The 13533-nt window shown below is 33.7% G+C and overlaps 1 protein-coding gene across 1 annotated transcript; it reads right to left on the bottom strand.

The window, feature by feature from the left end:
- Positions 1 to 5970: 5970 nt before the first annotated feature.
- LOC140751827 (protein rolling stone) lies at positions 5971 to 13361 on the bottom strand. The gene is made up of 4 exons (XM_073085895.1): positions 12586 to 13361; positions 7508 to 7618; positions 6653 to 6848; positions 5971 to 6246 (listed from the first exon to the last, which is right to left on the bottom strand). Exons 1-4 carry the CDS (start codon positions 12878 to 12880, stop codon positions 6030 to 6032), a joined length of 819 nt encoding a protein of 272 aa, XP_072941996.1. The 5' UTR covers positions 12881 to 13361; the 3' UTR covers positions 5971 to 6029.
- Between the last annotated feature and the right edge of the window lie 172 nt (positions 13362 to 13533).

Raw genomic sequence — 13533 nt, 5'->3', positions numbered from 1 at the left:
TTAACATTTTTGGGATCATAACTTTTGGCACTGGGCCGCCATCTTTATCGAGGTTATGTCGTTTTCACGCTCTCTCAGCCAAAGTATTTGTGGCACAAAAAAATTGTGTAAACAATTATGATCTATGGTCTCAAATTGTATTGTCTATAACTTTATTTAATTTTTTGTTTTAAAATTTATTTCCAAATTTCCTTTTCTACTTTTTTTCTAATAATTTTACACAAAAATCACACCAGATCATTTTGATAGAGGAGTTTTCAAGGAATAATTTTGACTGTATTAAAATATTTGTACATATCGTAGCCCGCGCATATGCGGGTCGTGCCCGTCAATAATATTGTATAAAAATATTATTTTCTCTGCCAACGCCTGTCTGGCATGTTCAATATTTGTAGATTTAAACGAAGCTTTAATCTTGTGCTTATTTACATAACTGTAAAGTAAAGCATTGTGTAACTCTTCAGTTACCGAGTTGATCACAACACCACGCAATGCAAGTGTCTGCATTACCAGCAATTTTGTTTTGTATTTGCGGATTACTATAGTTTTCAATGAATTTGAAAATAGTATGATAGGGAGCTTTGCTCAGTGGAATCTAGTCTCCATAATTTGTACTTTAATAAAACTTTAGGCAGTTGTTGCGTTTCGAGAAGTGTAGAAGCATACATTTGTAAAGTAGAACTAAAAGGACGACTCGAAAATTAGAGAAATAAAACTGTCATTTCAATGTTTAAAACATTTATTTAGAGAATTTTTCGTCGAAATTACTCTTTTGGTGCAATAACACATTCCCGTTTACAAAATTAGGAATGGTGTATATGAAAAGTATTGATATGTTTTTAAGGAACGACTACTATTAATGTATAAGAATGAAAAATTCCTGAAATGCCTTACAACACTACCGGAATGTCTGTTATCGTTGTGATTCTGAGCGATAAGATAGTGTCAGCAAGATTTATTGATCTCCTGAAACGCCTTCTAAATTGTAATTACATGAGCTATTATCTATTTTAGCATTATTTTGAATGTTTGTGATATCGATTTTTGTCTGTAATTAAGTAATGTGTACAATAAATATTGTGTGAGTTGTTTTACATTCATAAGTAGGTAGGTATTTAGTGGACTCAGATGTTAAGTTCAATTCCTGAAAATGACTTTCATAACTAAGATATGTGTGATTAAATGTACAATAGGACATTATTCAGACGATGAATTGCTTGATGTTCGTTAAAAGTTAATTCAAACTGATGAAACATTCATTGATTGAATATTTAAATTTTCTTACAAATAATAATCATGTATAAAAGTAGATTAATGCATTACAAATATATTTGCTGTTGGAGCGGTTGCACATTCACAGATTGACTGCCATAATCTTCACTGTACACGAAAGCCGTTTTTGGTGCTATGCGTTATAATGTTTGAGCCCAATAGATCATATCGATCAGAGTATTAAAATATTTTTTAGTGTTGGTCGTAATCATGACGTATCGCATGGGGATGTTCCGACTCTCCCTCTTTAATGAGTATCAACAAAGGAAATACGTAAACAATCTGCAATGATTGTCTATGTTTTTTTTTCTTGTATTCAGAGACAAGATTAAGACTTGCAGGTCGATAAAGATATTTATCATCTCACTCAACAACGAGTTGCTCCCCCATGTGTGAGTCGTGGCTACGCCAACAGGCAAGTGGTGTAAATGTGCTCCCGCTCCGAAAGTTAACTTTGGTTCTTGTCTAATCCTCGGACGTTATTCAAATAATTGTATCACCAATGTGATTGAAGATCCAATAAAGAACAATAATAGAGATGTATACGTAACTGAATATTGTATTAACATATAAGTACAGTTGTTAGCATGTAAATTGAGTGATGAGCTGAACAATATAACGATACACAAATGTTTCAAATGACTATACCACTGACTGAGTATGGCTGAGTATGACTGAGATATCCCTATGTGAAGCAAACATTTTATCATGGTTACTAATGCATTTTGATCGCAATTCACTTAATATTAGGTAATTTACAGGCGACTACTACGCACGACTAATAATGACAAGCAATCAATCCATCATTGAGTTCCGCCTCTCGATTAAGTCGTAGTGTTCGCCTGCCGTCTTTACTGTTAATGAAATAACTATGCAGAATGTTTACTAACATTCAATCTTACATAGCGCTTTTTTCATTTACATGCTGATAACTGTATTGTGTTCAGCTGCTCAGTTTGTATTAAGCACAATTTACATGAAGTAGGTTAATTGTTAGGGATGTAAGGATATAAAATTAGTTCCCGAGGTGGCAATAAGCAATGTTTTCTGTTGTTAATTTATTGGGTCTTACGAACAGCGTCCAATGAACGAGCCAAGCGACATCTTTAGTACTAAGTGTAAGTTTAATGAATTTCTCAACTAAAGTTATTAATTATTATTGTATATTGTATATAAGAAAATATATTTTTGGATTTATAAACATAATAATATGATGAGATGGTTTATTTTTTGAGACTGTTGTCCAAAAATTAATGTTTTGTTAAAAATTGCAAAAGAATAAAAATGTGAAGATCTTCATTCGTGGAAAAGGTTTATGACTCAATAAAATTAAAATACAATACAATTGTCCAAAGTATATATATATAGATGTACCTATAGCTATGTTTTAAGGGAACCGTATATGTGTCTTAATTTTTTGCATTTCATTGCATTTTCATGTTATCAAAATAAACTGTTGTGACGTAACAATACTATATATGAAAATAATGAATAATCCAACCTAAACGTACCATTTCCACAAATGAGGAGCTTTGAATATATTTCAAAATTTATATTTATAAATAAGTTTTATTTTAGTTGTTGATATATTTTGTTTACGTAATTTCGGATGTAATGTTTATCACATGTCCGCACAGCACACGCTAAGTCAAACTTAATCACATATCATATTTAGTTTTGTTATTAATTGTATTAAAATTGGTTGCTTTCTGTTTCAATTTAAATTTTGCTATATATAGAAATAAATGTTTTGAATAAATATATTTTCATTTTAATTCCTTATGTATTACGTATTATTTTAGACATAAAATACTTGTCCGTATTAAGTAATTTTATCTACCTTTTAGTTGCCAGGTATAGCGCTATTGTTTGGCATCTTTTCTCTGCACCTTAATTTCATTATTGCAAATCTTTTTACACGTGTCCTATTTGATGTCAATCATTATTTTTGATATAAAGCTGTCCGTCCAAAGTATTTAGTAAATGCAATATAATTTAATTGTAATTTCATTACTATATGCTAATGACTGCTAACGGGATTGTCAAAGTAAATTCGGACGGGAAAAGATTGTGTGAAAATTGAGAATGCTGGACACAAGTATCATTGTGTTACAAAGCATTTAATATGAAATTGAAGATAAGCTAATGAAGTTAATTGTCCAAATGTAGACAGTAGCAGGTACGAACCTTCTGTACGTGCCGCGTACAATGAACAGTAAGACTCGCTATCTATCTATGTACCTGCTAAGTAGTAGTATAGTATGTAATCTAAATTACCTACTTTTTTACATACTTTTACATTACCTTCTATACTTCTCCGAGACATTCCAGCTTAGTCCTCAGCTGTAGCGTTACATTTGTGGCCGACCTCAGGTAAGACGTTAGATCTGGGTTTGATTTTAGAAGTCAATGAGCGAAAGTAGCCACGTACCATCAAGTGGACTGTATGCTCGTCTGCTACTCCAATATTATTTCAAAAAAATTACCCATAACATTTACAATATCAATATTCAATCTTTGACTACGTAAGGGTAAATAAAACTTAAACGTTCAATGCAATATTTTATTAAAAATCGATGACCCGTTTACATAAAAAACCAAGTACTTACGTTTCTCAATTTTTTATAATAAATTATATAATAATACCTATATTTTAACGAATAAGCTTTTTTAGTATTAACTCATACACCTAAAAAATATTCAATATGACCAATTGAGCACTTAACACATAGATTAGTAAAGATTACTCACTCCTAATAAGAAAATGTACCCAGTTTTGAGAATTGAAATAGTTGCGTAAAAAAGTTTTGCCACGTCTCCGTGCTAAAATGTCCCTAAAATATTTGAAATTATTATTATAAATTATTTAATTATCATGTAAATTACGCAGTATTAGTTATTTATTCGTAAATTTTCTCTAAAAATGTTTTTATTTGTCAAGAATTCAAAAAAAGAACTTACTATAATAAGCCATTTGCGGCTTCATTCAATTTCAAGGCGGCGAAGTATCTTTACTAATCTATGACTTAACATTATATTTTCTAGTATTATGTTAACATTAACCTTAAAGCTTAACATTTAACGTAAAAATATTTTGTAAATCAATTTTTGGTGAAAACAATATAAATTATAAGGAAAACAGCTTATAAAATTCGTGTTTATGAGCGTCACCTTATTTAACTAAATGTTTTTAATTTGTTGTACCTATTCAGGAAAATATTGCCAGTATAATATTTCTAAATAACCTTTCAAAATCCATTGCAATTTCATAACAACCTAAATTCTAATGCGAAATTGTTTGAAAGGTTTGAAAAATAACGACAAAGTCATTAATATTATTATTTTTTATGTATTATGTAGGTTTTTGTACATTGGCACATATGTCTACCACATTTGTTATCACTATTGCTTAAATTAAGTAGTGGTAGTGGTATAGTTTTGTGATCAGATGAGCTTTGGGGGACCAGGTTTGTCGTTAAAGTAGTCTAACTCCCGATACAAAATAAAGGTTTTAAGGTATGCAATCGTATGGCTGTCTGTTTGTTCAGGTCTTATCTAGTAAGAATCGGGGGATTTTTTACTATAGTGAGAAACGGTCAGCCTATAGCAAGAGTTATTGTTAGCCAAACGTAAAATTGTCTATAGCGAGTAGGTACTCGTACAGCCAAAACATATTTGTAAAAAATGTAGTGTCAAAAAATTCATGCACCAGTGCAGTGGTGGACTATGTTCGTCGGAGGTCCGGAGCAGAAAGTGGAATGGAGGTCCCCAAAAGTGTAATAACTTTGATTTTTGAAAATGACAAATGTGTCATAGAATTATTCGCCTGTGATTCGGTGTCTTTTTTTCTCTGAGTGATACGCATTTCATAAATTGTTTGGTTTGACGACTTTTTTTAGTAACTGTGTTTGGAGGCCCCCCAAGATCGCAGCCTCAGGGCGGACCGCCCCTTCCGCCCCCCCTCACCCCTTAGGGTTCGTACACAAAACTGCGATGCGACGTCGCATCGCAAAAATCTGCGAGCTCCCTCGACGCATCGCAAGAACTTGCGAATTGATTCGCATCGCACAGTGGTTGTTGTTGTTGGTCACACTGAGAGACGCTACGCCGCACGATATCGCATCGCAGCAATTCGCATCGCAATTTTCTGCGTTGCGAATTCGCATCGCGTCGCATCGCAGTTTTGTGTTCGAGCCCTTAAGCCGTTAGAGCGCCAGTGACGTTATTAAATAATGCGCTCGAATTTACTAGTACAAAATTCTTCCTGAACTGAGATGTGTCGTTATCGATTACATACATACACATAGTCATTAGTCGTTATGCAAGATCAAGACGTAGGTATCGTATAATACTGTTCTGCTCAAATTTTGTAATAGCTCTTCATTGCATAAATTAATTACGTCACATGATGATCAAGCCCAATTCTTTCGAGAAATGCTTTAAAATGTTTTTTCCAAACAAAGACTTAAATATAATAATACTAGACATGTCTCATGTTTTTCTTACACAGTAAGGTACAGTATGTAGATTGTTTTATGTAGGTATGTCATAGGTAACTTAACACTGTTAATGTAGGTAGTCAATTGATGATATTATTTTAAGAAGGTATATTAGCCATCTATTCACACCTGAGTGTATTGGATTTAATTGGTCCCTACTAGGTTTTTAAATATTTTAACCTACCAATAAGCTATAAGCTATATAAGTCATATTTACATTATTTCGTTCTAATTTGGCATAGATTCTTAAGAGTAAAGTCATACTATCCTATGCATATGTGGATCAGGTGGCGTGGAGGGTAAGTCATGGCTAATTGTGCGCACGAAGGCGGCCGACACTTTGTCCCTGCAAAGGGCAAAGCCCCACAACAATGTGTAAAGCATGATTAAGCCGGCCGCCGAGATTGCCACGATAATCCCCGCATGGCGAGCTTGCCTCCAATCAAGTATGTCGTAGATGAATGGGTTGCCTTCACTGGAAATTAAAAAATACTTTATAGTTCAATTTTTAAAAGCAACAAGGTACTGAAATACATATTATCAATAATTATATAGCGTTACAGGTAGTACGTAATATGTTCAATCATCTATTGATTTTGTTATCCACACATAGATAATTTTCTCAAGAGCTTAACTAATAGCTGCGAACTGTAATATGTACCTACCTTCGTTTACCTATCAATAATATGTACAATTGTACATCGTATGTAATGATATTATATTATGTGTTCTACATAATATAATTAACCAACAAAGAAGGTGTCGGTTCCACAAATGATTACCTATTATTGAACAATTTTAATGAGTCACTTGTCTATCCGGTTCGAAGTATTACTAAGTACGTCTATTAGAGTATAATTGTACTTAATACAACAACGTACCGGTCGGTGCCGCCAGCCGCGTAGTAAATGCCGGAGAAGGCAGCATACCACAATCCCACGCCCAGCGGCTGGTACACATGCAGAAAACGGACTGGCGTGCGCGATATCAAGACTTCGGCGACAGCTATGCACGAGTTGAAGCCGTGCGTCGCCAGATCCAGCCAGAAATCAGGCTGTGGTTCACCTTCTGGCGGGTCTGTAAAGCATATGAGAAAATATTAGTTTTCTTATTATTCTAATGTTTTGCGTTCCAAGTCAAATATTTTAGATCTCGTACACTTTTAATTAAGTACATCTTGAAGGTGATACTGATTTTCATGATATAATTCTAGAAGCACCATTAAAACATATTCTTACCTAATAACTACAGTATCTATTTATCAAGTCCTGCTGTGTTCTGGTTTGTAGAGAGTAGTAAAGGCCCAATTTAAATTTCATGTATAGCTAAACAACTATTTCCGAGCGCAATTAGAAATTCAGTTCTATCCAGGGTTTATTGCAGATATCCAAGGGCAGAAAGACAACAAAAAAATCATTTCAAGGACGTTCGAAAGATATCTGCCGAATTACCATCACGTCACGGGCCGATGACTTGATGGTTGAAATATACGTTAATAGATATAAAACCAGTTTTTGTCAAGCACCGTGACGTAACTCACAGTAATTTACAATTATTGTTCTATAATTGTTATGGATGTACAAAAAAATATCAAGAAATTTTAACAATATTCTATCGACCCATACGATTTTTATTAAAGCCATCTGTTAAGGTTGAAAAAAAACGCATGTAAGAATTTTAGTCTAAATGAGAGAAACTGAATAGGGTATAAATAAAAATTCTTTCCTAGATTTTACCTGGGTCATAAAGCAGAATCCAGTAGAGAGCTGTGATCATAACGGCAACGGGAACACCGATGTTGTAAAATATCCAGTACATGCTAACGTACCATGGCAGTTCACCAACATCTGAAACAGTCACATTGGTAAATTACTTAAGTTTCAATTATCTATGTAGGTAATCTAGTTATGTATAGATGAATAGACTAAGATAAAACAGTTTCGCATTTTTTTGCTTGTCAGCCGATATTCGTTATTTTCATAGTCAAGGTAGGTAGGTAGTCAATATTCCCCAATGCTGCCCGGAAAAATTTACTGTTGTTATGACAGTATTAAGTCTATTTCTTTATCTACATTTATTAGGTCTATGATATGTTATACAAGTCCTACCTTTTAACATTTAAGCAGTAAAAGCTTAGGTACATAGTTCAGTATAGTTAGGTGGTCAATGCTCATGGATACCCATTACAACTCTAAATAGGAGAAAGGGTTCTGAAGCCGATCACGAATGCGTTGTCGCCCCTGTGAACTAAGATGATGACCTCTTAATCCTCATATGTAAGTCAATTAATAAAGTCAAAAAATAATTAAGTCATAATGTAAGCCGATTGGTTCGACTTTCGCAAGCTGCTGTGCGTCATGTGCAAGCGAGCCAGTAAGCGTAACAATACGAATATTTTAACATAGTTCTAGTCTTACTTTTGGTGATGAAGGACAAGTTCACAAGCGTAATCAAAAAGTCATCTACATTGTATTCTTTAAAAATTCGTGCTGAACGCCCATTTATTATGCAGAATTTAATTGTTCCGTGTTATTGTTATATCTGTATAATTTGTATGTGGATAAATATTTATAATTACGTTAAATTGTATTTAATTACGCTTAATTAAATTATCGCAGGTTTCATAATTTAGATTATAAGAAGGAAGGTTAAAATTCAGATTCTAGACATCGAGAGATTATAACGTGTAATGTGATTATGAAACCTAATTGTAAAATATAGGTTCTAGGTAGATATATTAATTGTTTTTACGCTATTCTCGTATAATTGACGTTAGTATCAATCGTGCGAACACAATAGTCTATTATGTTCTTCTATAGTTTCTATTCTTCTTCTATTTATAGTTTAATGCCAATATATAATCTCAATAACACGAGGAGAATCTGTTACGTAATTCACCCTACACATGCATCATACTGAGTTTAATGAACCTAGAAGAATTAATCGAATAGGTTTTTGATAAGAGTATAGATACATAAATACACACACTTAGTGCTACTGCTAACATCCAAGCAAATGGACCTTAGGTAAAGGTAGACAAAATTCAATTTAGTTTAATTCACATCTTAGACTCGAAAGCTTATCTGTTTACTATTGAAATAAATTGTTAATTACGGCCTAAACAAAGTGGGAAAAACTATAAAAAGTTTAGTGATGGTAAGCATTTATGAGCCTAGTTAGTGATAAATTTTCCTTTACTCTCACTTAAAATATGTGGATTTGATTGGGTTAAAAGAGCTTCATAATGAGAAAAAATTCGAGACATAACTTCGGAAAAGTCAGAGCATATATGGGTAAAATAAAACAAATCAGGCAACAAACAACAAACACAGGCACACGCTCGAAAAACCTATTCGAGCGTGTGCCTGTGTTTGCTACGATATTTACATTTCTTACTATTTTATTGTACAGCTCTTATTTACTTATTACATTCATAGTATATATTCGCTTAGCGATTTATGATAGTAAATATTCACCTTGAAAATGTAAAACAGGAAATGGCTTTTTCAGTGGAACTTGTACCTAAATTGCAAAAATGGAACGGTTTAATTAAACTCGTAGCATGAGTTCTAAATACATCTTTAAAATATCGACGACCCACGTGGCGGAGCGGCCACCATACTGGTCTGACGCGCAAAGGGTCCCAGGTTCGATCCCCGGCCAAACAGATATCTCAAAGGATGAATTTAGATTTCTGTTTCTGGGTCTGGGTGTTTGTGTGTTTGTCTATGTGTGTGTCCACTCACTACACAGGGAATCCTAGTGTGGGGCTGTGAGTGTAGAAAGCGTTTAAAGCGTTTGTTTAAATATGTACCCAAGTAAAGATAAACCAGAAATATTACACGACAGATCAATATGGTGAACCAATGTGCCCTAATGGTCGTTATAGAAGGTGGAGGTCGATTAATGTTTGCGCTTACAAAACTGTGAAAGCTTGCAGATGTCGACGGAGGCCTATTGACAAACTACAACAAACCTGATGAAATACGTATAGAGGTATCTCTGTTTATACCCATCGTTAGTATGTAGTGTGGCTTGTTTAGTTGTAGGGTAATCTTAAGGTCGATGCATTATGTAACGTTACTGCAATTATATTACCTTGCGACATGTTGTAGAAAGCCTGTAACGTTAAGTAGCGCATTGCTCTACATTTATATTTTATCTTTATATTTTTATGCAGTGGTTTAAAGCATTATTTGAATATTGTAACGTCGTGAGTAAAATACAAAATTCCCGTTAGCCCAACGTTGTAAGTTGGACAGTTATTCATAAGTATAAAAAACAAGAGACTTAATGTTTAAATTACTTAGTTATGAAAAAATTAGTAGTAATACCTAACAAAAGAACGGGAAGTGGTTGATATAAAACCATATTATTTATAAATAGTTTATAGAAAACCGGTAAAACGTAAATGTTGTGCGTAGTCAATAAATATTATTGATGATTTATAATTGTTAATTGCATTATGATTGATGTAACTCCGATAACTGTAAGTTATACTGTGATTTTTTCTATCATAGAACACTTTGTCGATAATTTCTGATTTATTCGTATATAATTATTTTCTTAACGTGACACTTCTTAACATAGCTAACGTTGTTAAAATAATTCATTCTAAGATTGAAACAAACGTTTCTTCATCAACAGGAACTTTTATTTGTGGTTTTACTGCTTTCCTTATTTCTATCCGATTAAAAATGTGGTTTACGGCAGTTATTTTTTTGTTTTCATATGATAATATAACAGGCCTATCTATAGCGACAATAATTATAATTAACAACATTGCTAATTGAGATAAATAATGCACTCATTGCATTAGGGGATTTCAACCACATATCGTAGATAAGCGTTATTTATTAATTATGACGTAAGTAAAATCTGTGGTTGATCACGCTATAGGTATATCATAAAAATTCCAGATTTTTTTATTTTTGTTTTTTGTCCCTGTAGTTCCAGGTAAAGGAAATAAATATGTTGCCAGTTTCAATCAAATTATATTTTGGGTTTTACCCATCGATATACTACTATAAAATGTCATTGGGTTTTACCGCACGCGTGAGGTACCTACTACCTACCTATGAACTATTTATCAACTTGACATTCCGCCATTTTATTGGACTTTCCTGTACTTATACTGTTTAATATTTTTTGTGTATACGTACAGTAACATTGATACCGGAATTCCTTAGTTTACATTTTACTGGCATTACAAACTACTAACTACTTACCGCTTACCGGCAAATATACAACTAATAACATATCTATAGCATATTTTTTCAACTGACTCATCTTTATGTTTTAATAACCGATATAAAACGTTTATATATCCTTATTAATATATTATTCTTGTGATATGATATTATATGATACACTTCATTGAACACAAAAAATGATCAGTTATACCGATAGCATTAAAATTACACAATACATTAATGTCTATTTTATCACTCAGCAATTATTTATGGTTTAAGACATTTATTTCTCATTCGAATACAATTCATTTAACATGAGAAATACAATTATTTCTTAGAGAAAACCTTTAAATAACCTCATATGCATATTATATGCATGAATCAAACCATTAATCAATGATACTAACGAGTCCCTATTAAAGCATCTCACTATTGCTTAATTTCATATTAAAGCACTTCACAACTGCTCAGTATTACCATGTATTACAGGAAAAATAGAGATAAGAAACGTAAGGGTCTTAGACACTCGAGAATTATATATCTTGTTAAACGTATTCTTTCATTTTCTTCGACTAAAACTATTTATTCGTATCCCATCTCATCGTGCAGATAATATATTCCAATTGCTTTGTAATACCCAACAGGGATTAAAGTAGTAAAAAGGCGGTGAAATCAAACTACGATAGTAACTTTTATATGATGTAAAGATAAACAAAGGCATAAAACGTCTGTTTTCATATAATAAAGTTGTACTATTACAATTATATTGCAAATATGTAGGTATATTATGGTATATTTATGAGGTATTTTTTAAAATCCTTTATAACAAAGTTAGAGACGATCGAATGTGTTATAAAAACATTTACATACCATATTAGTAGGTTTCCAGATAAAATGCTCTTCTTAGCAATTTTTATGATAAATTTCATGTAATTTTTATAATTCATTATTACCACAGTGATAGACATTTTAGTATTGTTTAATAGACCGTTGACTAAGTCAAAAACTGAATATGGTTGGTGCCATGATTGTTGATGTCGTAAATGTACATTGTGTCAATAATTTAGCAATATGCAGCTTATAGAAATGTAAACCAGTTTGAAACAAGACTAGTGTTATCTGATACGTTCGCTCGCGAGTGATTTCCGTGCGCGGGTTTTTCAATTCCTTTTTGCAATCAAAGGTTGAAACTTGCATTGTAGTTAATGAGAGATGTGTTTACTGCCCCTAGGGATTTAATCGGAATACGTAATATAGGAATCAAAGTCTTCTTCCCATCATATCTCATTTGCTCCACTCTATTATATTAGGTGAAGAAGAAAGTACTCTTCTACTAAAATGTTGTACTTTTTTAATTGCTGGAGCTCTAGGTAGTTCTATATTTTGGGGTAAAACTACGTGGAATAACACACCAGGTAAGTTTTAGTGTAGGTATTAATTATCTCCATAGCAGCAATGTTTAAAGACGTACATTTTAATTTATCAAATTTAAATTTTACGATCACATTACCCTTTAATTTTAAGGTACTTGCGTACACAGTAAATTACTAAGCATCACCTACGCGTAATCTACGGATAATTAGAGTCTACGAGTGCAAATTGCTACATAGTAATATACAAACCAGGTAATTTGTTGCATAGCGCTATGAACGACACGAGCAAGCTACTGAGGGTCGTCAGGACCACCAGCAAGAGGCCCCAGTTGGTGAGGTAGATCAGCCAGTAGGGGCTGGCTCCGGAGCTCAGCGACCACACGAAGATGCCCACCGCCAGCGTTGCCAGCGCCAGCCGCACCACCAAAAGTGGCACTGGCGACTCTCCGCGTTGCCATGACGATACGAAAAAGTCACTCAACTTCTCATCTGAAGAAACCCACAAATCCGACAGCGAAACACTCTTCCTAGAACATTTCACCATTTTCTTCACTATTTATTTACTATGCACAATTAATATTCTTTGCAAGAGTTATTTTACTTTTATATGAAAATATTTAACGCTACGAATTCCATACTGGAATTATTTATCATTCGAATTTATGATAACAGACACAATGCGCACTATGGAAACGTGGGAGATGTCATCGAGAGCTAGCGATTCCTTATCAAAGATTATCAGCTTATCACAGCTCTATCTGTTTCTTAAAAAATAACTATTACAACCGCGGATTATTGAGGATAAATTTAACGGTTTGAAATTATGACGTCCACGTTGTGCGGTAGGTGGAAGTAGAATGGCTTATTAACTGGCGAGGACTGATCGTTGTTTACGTTTCTCGTTGTGATTAATAAGCGAATTTAGGATCGTAACAGAGGTGTCGTGAGGGCTAGCGTGCGAGCGGTCGGCGGCGGCAGCAACGCGAAGTGACTGCAACCACGCGACCGCGCGCCTCCAGACTTGCGTAAACTATGCGCGTTTATGTAACCGTCGATTTGCGAACCAAAACGGTATTCATGTCTCAATGTCAAGCAACATTGACTGCGATGGACCGCCGTGAATGGGTAGGCTGGTGTTGGTAAAGTTGCGTTAGGACCCAAATTGTCAGTTCGTATAAAAAATATTGAGAACGAATG

This window comes from Epargyreus clarus, unplaced genomic scaffold, assembly GCF_041222505.1.
Source record: "Epargyreus clarus isolate Ecla_fem2 unplaced genomic scaffold, WU_Ecla_fem_2.2 ptg000003l, whole genome shotgun sequence".
Classification (NCBI taxonomy): Eukaryota; Metazoa; Arthropoda; class Insecta; order Lepidoptera; family Hesperiidae; genus Epargyreus; species Epargyreus clarus.
This window is presented reverse-complemented; position numbering and strand designations above follow the sequence as displayed.